General features: G+C 40.6%; 1 protein-coding gene across 1 annotated transcript; it reads left to right on the top strand.

The window, feature by feature from the left end:
• The first annotated feature begins 2,299 nt into the window (after nt 1-2,299).
• Nucleotides 2,300-6,180, top strand: LOC5500914 (G1/S-specific cyclin-D2). The gene is made up of 5 exons (XM_001622235.3): nt 2,300-2,751; nt 2,847-3,062; nt 3,444-3,603; nt 3,872-4,026; nt 5,841-6,180. Exons 1-5 carry the CDS (start codon nt 2,557-2,559, stop codon nt 5,976-5,978), a joined length of 864 nt encoding a protein of 287 aa, XP_001622285.2. The 5' UTR covers nt 2,300-2,556; the 3' UTR covers nt 5,979-6,180.
• Nucleotides 6,181-10,098: the final 3,918 nt, after the last annotated feature.

Genomic DNA, 10,098 nt, shown 5'->3' with positions numbered 1-10,098 from the left:
GAGAAATATCGGTAATTTATAATGCTTAATTGCATTATGCCTTTTGTCTTCAACACAAGGCATGAATAGCAAGAGATATTGATAATTGATAACTGTACGAATTCACTAAAATGCATATGTCCTTTTTCCTACACAACACAAGGCGCAAATAGCAAGAGATATTGATAATTTATAACTGTATGAATTCACTAAACTACATATGTCTATTCTACAAGAAGGCATTATAGCAACAGCAAGAGATTGAATATTTATAGCTGTACCCCCTCGCTAAAGTTATTTTGTGCACCCTTTGTCTAATCTACAATAAAAATACTGTATAAAAATGAGAAAAAAAGAGTAATGTATAGCTGTCAAGACACAGGTGCCCACACCCTTCACATAATATTACCCAAACAGGTATCTTACACTCCTACCTAGGAAACTGCGCTAAAAGCACCAAACATGATGACTGGAGAGCCTTATCGTGGTCTCACTTCACGATAATAGCAACAATGGACGAAAAAGATACGTTTTAAACTAGCAGCATTTCTCAAGTCCCTCTTCCTTTGGTGCGATCTCGTATAAGGTTTCACCCCGTCGCCACGTGCTTCGGTTTGCGGTACTAAGTTTAAAGTTTGCGTAGTTATAATCTATCGCCTGAAAGCCCCATATTAAGTAAGGTATCACTACAGCTGCACGTAGCATCTAAGTGCACGAGTGTATATACTTCAGTGCATTTCTACAAACGGCTAAGCGTGCTGCGGTCGTTAAGAGACAGCTGTCGGGTCAGAGGTCAAGCTTTTTCTGAGAGCGGCGTTACGGACGCGGCGATATTTTCTGTATCGTGAAACAAAAGAAGAAATTACTCTTTTTTAGGCTTCTTGGAGTCAACGAAGCCTTGATTTGTTGTACGTATTTGCAAGCTATGTTATTAGTTCTATTGGCTTAAAAAGAAAAACTTTACACAAACAATCACACCCGAAAAAAAAACATGACAAAGTAGCTCTCTGTACCTGGCTATTGCGCGCAAAACACATCAGCTGCAAATTGTTTTGTGCAAGCTACATCCTTTTCTTAAAAAAAAGATTCTTGTTTATTTTTATAAGTATTTATATTGCATGCGAAGTATTTGCTTAAAAGGAAAACCATTGCTTACTCACGCAAGCACAAGGCGCTCAACGGAAATAGCATATGCACCTCATTTGTACTTTAAGCCTTTGCGGACCTTCCGACTTGCAAAATTCGAGTCTTACTAGAAATCTGTTAAAATATATACCTTACTTTATTGAGTATTTCCCTATTTATTCGGAATAAAGCCGGTAGCTACTAACATAAGTGCATTAGCATGTATCAGTGTATAGATTCAACAAGAAACATCTCGATCACATTTGTAGGTTTCCTAATCCTCGAGTTTTTTTGAACGAAGCTGATATTTCCGTGGCCACAAAGGAATGCCTATGTATATGGGTTCGATAAATCGCGCTCAATTATTGTTTACAATGGGCATTCTATTGTTTGTCTACTTTGTCAACAAGCTAAACGCACGAATATTCATATTATTTGATAACACGGCGAAATTATCCTGTAATTTAACAAATAAAACTCGTAGAGCTTCATCCAAGCTCATAAATAACCTCTGGTTTTAGCCTATTGGAAGTTTTAATCCCGAAGAAAAAAGCCTTGTCATTTTGCTTCGTTAAATACTGCTTGACATTTTTGGACAATAGTAGAACAGTCGGCTAACTGTACGTGTCGCCTACCTCGAGTAAATATTTAGATTCTTACGAAATCAGGATTTAGGCGCTTAAGAGAGCTATATCACAGCAAGATTGAAAATCACCGACTTATAAAACCAGCAGGCCTTTGGAAGGACGTAAATTCACCGCTACCTTCTCTGCCAATATTCTAGAAATAGGAACCGGGTTCAGGAGAGCCGTACTGTCATGGTAGAATGCACCGGCATTCGAGGAATGCATGTTTAAGCCCCGCCTCCCAGCACTCATCCATGACTTGCATAAGTCCGCTAAAACCGAAAACGAACCGAGTTTTGTATCTAGCAAGGTCTATATCGTTCCCTGAACGGAAATAGTTCGTCTAAAAGCAAACGGAGTATATATTTAAGCGTTGCGGTTTCGCTCGATACGGTGCGTTAAAGTTTGAGGATCAATTACATTCCTGATTTGCATTTTTATTAGGACTGCCCGACGTGCTCTGATTGGCTAAAAGACATGTCAGGAAGCCATGTCATTGTCGTTGCCTAGCTAAAGCAAAATCTACCCGGCAACCACAAAGTAAATGCAAGTCAATTGCTGATGGAGCGACTGTCAATTATATAATTCGTCGGTCTTGGAGATTAGGCCCTTTCCGCAGAAGCCCTTAGCTCTGGGGGTGAAAGGCCACACAGAGATACTCCATCACAACATCGAAGGAGCGAACACAACAAGTGGTGCTGTGAAGGAACCCGGACGATAGCACGCGTTCACACAATTACATCACCTCCAGTGCTCGGGAAACGACTAACTCAAATACATTCCTTTGGACACGACCATTCACTCGTAGTGTGTATATTATCAAAGCATGGATTTACTCTGCTGTGAAGGACCGAGATTTCGCTTTGCGTATAAAGACCCTGCCATTCTTAAAGACGATAGAGTTCTAACTAACTTGTTGGCTTGCGAGGAGAGATATCTACCGAGCTGTAATTATTTTAAAATTGTTCAAACCGAAGTTGAGCCACACATGAGGAAATTAGTAGCGACGTGGATGTTAGAGGTAAATTTCCGCAATTTGAGCTTCGAAGTGATTATAATATGTGAAGCATTTTAATACAATTTAATCTAAATTTATTATTTTGTCTTGTGTTTTAGGTTTGCGAAGAAGAACGTTGCGAGGAAGAAGTGTTTGCTTTATCTATGAACTATTTGGACAGGATTTTATCTCTGTTACCGGTAAAAAAGTTCCAGCTTCAATTACTTGGTGCAGTGTGCATGTTTATCGCGAGCAAGATGAAAGAGACCTCTCCACTCACAGCTGAAAAACTGTGTATTTATACAGATAATTCGATCACAACCGAAGAACTACTCGTGAGTAAACTCCATTATGTTTCACGCTATTATCTTGCGGGTTTTATATTTTTTGTATTATAATGAATTTAGCACTAATTACCTCGACTGTAATTAGCATCGTGAATGTGACTACGCGAAAACCTCGCGAGTCTATGCTTGAATGAACGAAATTGCCAATTCCCAGCCAATTCCTACAAGTCGAGACAAAAACATTTAGATCCCAACGCGCCTAATACATGCCTTTATCCCATCCGGCCAGTATACTTTTGCCCCTCTGTAGCTAATTATTACTTATTTGTTTAGGTTTTTATAGCTCGCGCAGGTCTATCGCGTTACGCGCGTGTGAACTCCTCGATCTAAATAATCTCACCAGTTTTTGTCTTTCCTTTTTCTTTTCAGGATTGGGAACTTTTGGTATTAGGTAAATTAAAATGGGACGTTTCAGCAGTGACTCCACACGACTTCTTAGATCAGATATTTTCAAGACTCCCGCTTGATAGATCAACCTTAGATGTATTACGGAAGCATGCTTCAACGTTTATCGTACTTTGCTGCACAGGTAAATTATTTTTTTTTTTCGTGATAATAAACTCTGTATAGCTGCCCTCCCTTGTTATTTATTGACGCAGAAGTGCTTCACACTTCCTAATTCTGCACCATTTCTTTACATTCCATTTTTGACCCTGATCCTCAAGCAAACTTTATCGACTTAACGCACTGAATCCTCATTCACTAATGTAAACTAACCGCTAAGAACCCCCTCCAGAAAGCTCACCAGGATTCCCGCATCAATTCTTGTATACTTATTGGTTGTTATTGCCTTTTAGATGACAAGTTTTTACTGTATACTCCTTCCATGCTCGCGGCCGCCTCCGTGTGCGCGGCTTTCACGGGCCTGGGTATATCATCTCATGTCAGCTCTAGATCATGGACTGCAACACATCTAGCGAGCTTACTACACGCGATTACGAATATAGAACCCGTAAGTATCCGGAATATATATTTTTTTCTCGTGGTTTCAGTGGTATTTGGAGCCACTAATAGAAATATTGCGGTTTGTCTTGTTTTCTGCGAAGTAAAAGAAAAAAGGTAGTATCTTTTTTTTTAGTTTCAATTGTTAAAACATTTTTTTTACTAATTTTTTTTAACAAAATTTAACAAATCGGCATAGGAGTGTCGTGATAGACATATTTGCAGGTTTCCTATTATCCATTCGTATTAATGAAGACCAAAAGCGCGGGAATTTGAGACCATTGTCTGCGACACAGTAACAAATCACGGTGTTACTTTCTTCGAGAAATCTTGAGTCAACAAACATATTGTCATTTGAGATAAAAAAAGTGTTGCTTTCTTCGCAGTAAACGATGCTTGACCCATATTCACTTGCCAGACGGAATTCAAACAGTTGGCTTTGAAAAAAGAAATAAAGGCATTTCGCTGTCTTGTGTAAAGCAAACAAAGCTTAGTGTTTAGTATAGGTAACGTTTGTAAACCCAAGCGTCTGCCTTCGCGTTTATTGCTTGGATGCACTTGTCTTTTGCTCACGCTACCGGGAACAAAGAACGGCCGGCATCGCGGAAGAATTTTGTTTTTCGTTGTTTCATTCACAATCCACGTGAAAGCAGCGAAGGAGAACGCTTATCCATGCTAGCACACTTAAAGATTCGCTATCTATTACTATCACCACGTGAGCATTAAGTTGCGCAAAAAATAAAAATCGTCTCGGAAACGCAATGACGGAAACTCAATACTCGCTCTTATTTCGAACTTTTTTGAGCGCGCTTAACAATTCCCATTTTCTCTTGTATTTATTTGTCCTTTCACTTAAAAATGCCTCCTCGACGCTCCTCTAAGATAACAAAATCGGTATAAAGTGATTAACGTGGTAATTTGAATTTTCCATGGCGATTTCACAAAGGCTCGCCAATATGGCACGCGCGCGTACACAAGATACGTCAGTGTATTATTGTTATGGAAATTTGTCGGTATCATTTTTATGCCAGAAATCAAAATTGCTTGGAATGTTAGTTTTGCAGTAATTATCAACATAATATGATTTCCCCCGCAATGTTTAGAAGCTATGAAGCATTTTTGCCCTTTTTGTTGAGTATCTGGGAGGCCCCTTCGCCTCGCATCGTAGGTTTGTCTACACTCTGACAGGGTCTGTCTAATCCGAAACCCTGGTATGCGAAAACTGGACGGAGGTCATGGTTAAGACTCAGAATGCAATCGCTCGAAAGGCCTTACATTAAGATAATGTAAGCTTATAAACAACGGATATCTGGGTGTGCTTTCCTTTGTTTTAAATCCTTCCCTTTCAAAGGTATAAATTAGGGCAAGGATAGAGTGGCACATGACAAAAGGCTAAAAGGCGGCCTTTATTATCCAAATAATCTTCAGATGTAAGGGGTTTAGGCAAGGAAAGGCTTTTTCGTTGCAAAGCCCAGTTTTAAAACAAGATTCCAAGTAGAACTATTGAAAGTCTTACTGGGAAAACAAACTATTGTTGAACAAGACAAACGTCCGACATTTTCTGAATCTACTTACTGTAAGTCAATATAACTTTACAACATTCGTCAAATTTGTGTTAGTCCATGTTTCTAGCCTGAATGATTTGGGAAAAAACGTATGCTTGGAAGCTAGGTTTGGAAATGCTTTTGGTCTCGACTACTAATGTGTGACCCCTCACACAAACCAACACTTTACTCTGCATCCCTACCCCCACCCCCCCCCCCCCCCCCCAACCTCCCAAAGTTGCATAATCTCTTTCTCAACGTATTTTGTCGTCTCTTTCAGGAATGTCTTAGAAGTTGCCAAGATCTAATGGAAGAAGTTTTACATCTAAGCGTCAAGGCAGACCCGACGAGAGGGAAGGAGGCGCATACCCCTTCCACACCCTCGACACCCACAGACCTACAAGAAATTCAATTTTAATACTTCCTAGTAGTCCGTTTATTCGAGTCGTTCATTCTGGCTAGATTTTCAGCGTCACCGCGCCGCTGCCAATCGGGCCAGGCCCCCTCCGCAGGCGTGAGAAATTTCAGGAGTCCACACATATGAATACTGCAGTGCAAGGCTTATCTGTATGTGGCCCTAGTGTGTATATATTGTGAATAAATACTGGATTTGACATAAACGCCGTGCTGTGGCTCGTTTAGTTATAAGTAGCACACCCTACCGACCTTTCTCGGTCATGCAGCGTTTGTTAGCGCTTGCCTTTGGATCGTCCCGGGCTTATGTCTTGTACGATCAGACTTCGTGCCCTATCTCTCTTACCCTGGTCGTATCACATAAACTCGGATCAACGCGGGCCTGGAGTGCGCGATTATTCAAAAGACCTACATGAAGATGTACATGCTTTATTTATTAATTCTATATTGCTCGTTTAATTAGACTTCAAGCCCTTTAAGTTTCTCGGCCAGGAAGAGTTCGATATCGCATACCTTTTATCATTACCACCCTGCGCGCTGAAGATGACTTCGCAAAAATGTACCCCCTGTAATGTCAACCCATGCTTCACTGTAGGAGCATGCTTCTAGAATCATAGATGCAAAAAGCCCTAGCGAGCCAAAGCCTACAATTGAAAATTCAATTCCTTTGTGTCCACGTTTTCGTAAATAAGATCCGTGAGCATTACTCTGTTTCACAATCTAAAATTCTAGCGAGGTCATACGCCCCCTAAACGATTGCCCTCTGATAACAGCGTTATTAATAAGTTCATTGTCTTCCTTTGTCGTTCACGCAGCTAGGACTTGTCTTCAAAAATATTTAAAGAAAGAAAAAAGAAATATTTAAGATTTTGGCACCGTCAAAGAGACTAGTCGTCCTGCGTGAGATAATGTTAAAAAGAACAGGTACTTATGGACAATATTGTGTTACCCCAAATGTCTCTTTTAAGACACTCTTGTTCTTGATTTATGACGTCAAAATGTCCACAGCCGCACTTCCACAGCTAACAAGACCAATATTCTGACAAAAGACACAAGACACAAACAATAAGCCAAAGAATTGGAGAAGCCATTAAACCAGGTCCATCGTGCCGTCATCACTTTATTTTCAGGAAGGTGTCAAACATCCACATGTTTGCAGCTTCTGTGATTGGACGCTGAATGAAAGGAATTTCATGGTCTAAGTTATGAGCAACAAGGAAATGTTGGCTAGCACTCAGAGCGTTAACTCAAAGGGGCTTGAATGTTGGTCCCAGTGCGACCCAAAGCTATCTTGTGTCGATTCTCTTAGGTTTTCAAGGTCTGACAGTTTTGTCTTAATTGTTGACAGTGTTTATTCTTTACGTTTGTATGAGAGAGGACTTTTTGGCTTAGCCGATACGACCCCCTTGTCAGTGAGCTGGCGCCATGGAATACATATATGACCTAGACTAATTTTCATAAGCAAAGCTCTCGAGAAAACCCAAACATCTCAAAGCTACTCAAGCGTTTTATTTTCTTGTTATGGAATGCAGGGTTTCTGTAGCTCTACGGAGGGCAGAGTTTTAACAGTTCCAAGAGCGTTCTGAAAAGCTAGCACTTGAAAACTTTCATACTTTGGCTTGTATGTAAGGGGACAATCTCCTCTGCCCTCCGTAACCCAATCAGGAGGTTATCTTGCACAGCGAACAAGATATCCAGGAATGCATACAAGAACAACGCGTCTCTAATTGCTTCTTATTTTTCCTGTTTTGTGCTCGTATCTGCTAGAACTGAAGTCCGGATCATCTTAACATCCTCTTGATATCACACATTCTAGATTATTTCACTTTAAGGTAGGGGAGGGGTCGCAAGTCTTTTCAAACCAAATTCCGTAATCCTTTCCAGATGTTTAGCTACCTGTAGCTTTGCTGCACAAAGTGCTTAGACTCCTAAAAGTCGCCGGAAATTTTCCGCATTTCTAGCAAAAGAAACAAACGAGGGAAAGTTGAAAAAGTCAAGAGTTTGTTGATGGAAACTCAAGCAGGAACCCTCGTAAGACGTGATGCGTCTCATGGACCGAGACTAACCGTGGAGGGAAGTAGTATAAAAGGAATGGTCATGAAGACATCCCCTCCCGTCCTGAACGTAAGGCGTTTCATGAGCCGAGAAAACGGGGTATATAAACATAAAAGCTTCTGTCATAAAACCAGTTAGTTTTAAAATAGGCTATTATGGCCTAAGAAATGATGGGGTGGGAGATTAGTCACAAGCCAGTAGATTCTGCTTCACTGAGCGGTCACCCTGAAACGTATAAAGACTTATCAGCAAAGCCTTCGAGACAAACGGAGTTTTTTTTTTTTTTTTTTTAAACGAGACTCGTTTTTTTTTTTTTTGGGGGGGGGGGAGGGGGGCTGTTTGAATAATGAGCTAGACCAACCCAAACCCTTTTCTACAAGTTGAAGGTACTGCCTAACCAATTTTATTTAATTATTTATTTAGAGTCTTCCTCCACACTTATATATAAAGATACAATACATAAAAAAAACATAAGTGCAGAGAGGGGAAGGCGAACGGACAAAAGGTCCCTGCAAGGGCCTGCCCCGACACTACGGATACTTGAACACTTATCGATAAAATACAAAAACACAGAGACTAATCTAACAGCAATTCAGCCTGAAGGAGAGGTCCATGGCCTCGCCTTTATCTATTCATCTGTCACCGTGATTCCCTGCCCCTCTGGTACCGTAGAGTCTACCTCATTCCCGGGATGAACCAACAATTTGTTTATAACTTATTTACCATGTTAGCAATGTTTACTTAGCCCAGGATAGGCGCATGGCCTCGTCCTTTATCTATGCTGCATCCGTTGCTGTGACTTTCACTTGTTCCCCTTGGGACCTTGTTGTCGGCGAACAGCTACTTGTTGAGCGTCTTCGACCATGACCCTCCCAGATCCTTTTAGCAATGTGATGGTTATGCTTAGCCCCGGGGCCATCTATTATGTTTGATCTTAAACCTGTTCCTTTGGAACCCTAGCGTTGGAATAAGACCCAAGGCGAAGCTAGCATCCAGACCTTGATCTTCCCAGACCCTATTGTGGAAGAAAGCGTTCTTTTAATATTTACTTAGCCCCGGATATATCGATAGCCTCGTCTTTAATCTACATTTCTTAAACCTTTCTCCTTGGGGCCCAGGCGTCGCCGTAGAAAGTCCCGGTACATCAACAACTTGACTCCTAAGTAAATTTCCCAATAACCTTTCTGTGATTAATATATTAACACCTGTTGCAAATTAGGAATTCGCACTTTAGCAGCAAAGGGTCTATACCTAAGGGCTAAGGAATCAAGTTGGGTTACATAATCAGAGGGCCTTTGTCTTGTGTGGCGAGATGGTGTTATTGAAATGTAAGTTTGAGATTGCTTGTAATTGCAAGAGGTCACATTTGTCAGGGTGTACGTGTGGATGGTCGCATAGGTTGCATTCCTATCTACATTCACGGGTCATGATGTCTTCGTTGGTCTTCATATTTCCATCAAAATATAATAACCAACGCATTGTGTATCCTTGATGTATGTTTCCCGCAGGTTGTACTTGGTATGCTGCAATGACGCGACCTTCGCTTTAGCTCGCGCAATTCCAAGCTTGAAGTTTTAATGATCAAACGCTAATAGGTTTGATAATTCAGTTAATGCAGTCACCATACGTGAAAAGTTTTAAAGGCAAATCGATATACTCAACAAGCTTCACTTGATGAAAATGTGTTGATTGTCTTTGCTCAAGCTAAATTTCTTTATGACGAATTGATTATTTTGCATTCTTCATTAGAAGAGCCAATGAGATAATTCCACGAAAGATGATATAATTCATAAATTGCACAACCTTTTTGTCGGTATTTCTGGTCTATTAGCCTCTTCTAGACTATTACTAGGGGAGGTGCTATAGGGAGTCATTTTATTGTAGCGCCATTCAATCTTATTCTCTAATGGACTCCGCCTTATGTTCCTATAATTCGGATCCATGTGGTATTAGAGGTAACAAATAATGAATTTTTGTGTCATCGAATCGGGAACATTGCCTATGGAAAATCGCGAAGCAAGAATAATGCAGGCTTTACCATAATGCGCTAGAATCCGAACACTATCTTA

This window comes from Nematostella vectensis, chromosome 15 (genome assembly GCF_932526225.1).
Source record: "Nematostella vectensis chromosome 15, jaNemVect1.1, whole genome shotgun sequence".
Lineage (NCBI taxonomy): Eukaryota > Metazoa > Cnidaria > Anthozoa > Actiniaria > Edwardsiidae > Nematostella > Nematostella vectensis.
Note: the sequence above shows the minus strand (reverse complement) of the source record. Positions and strands in the feature narration are given on the sequence as shown.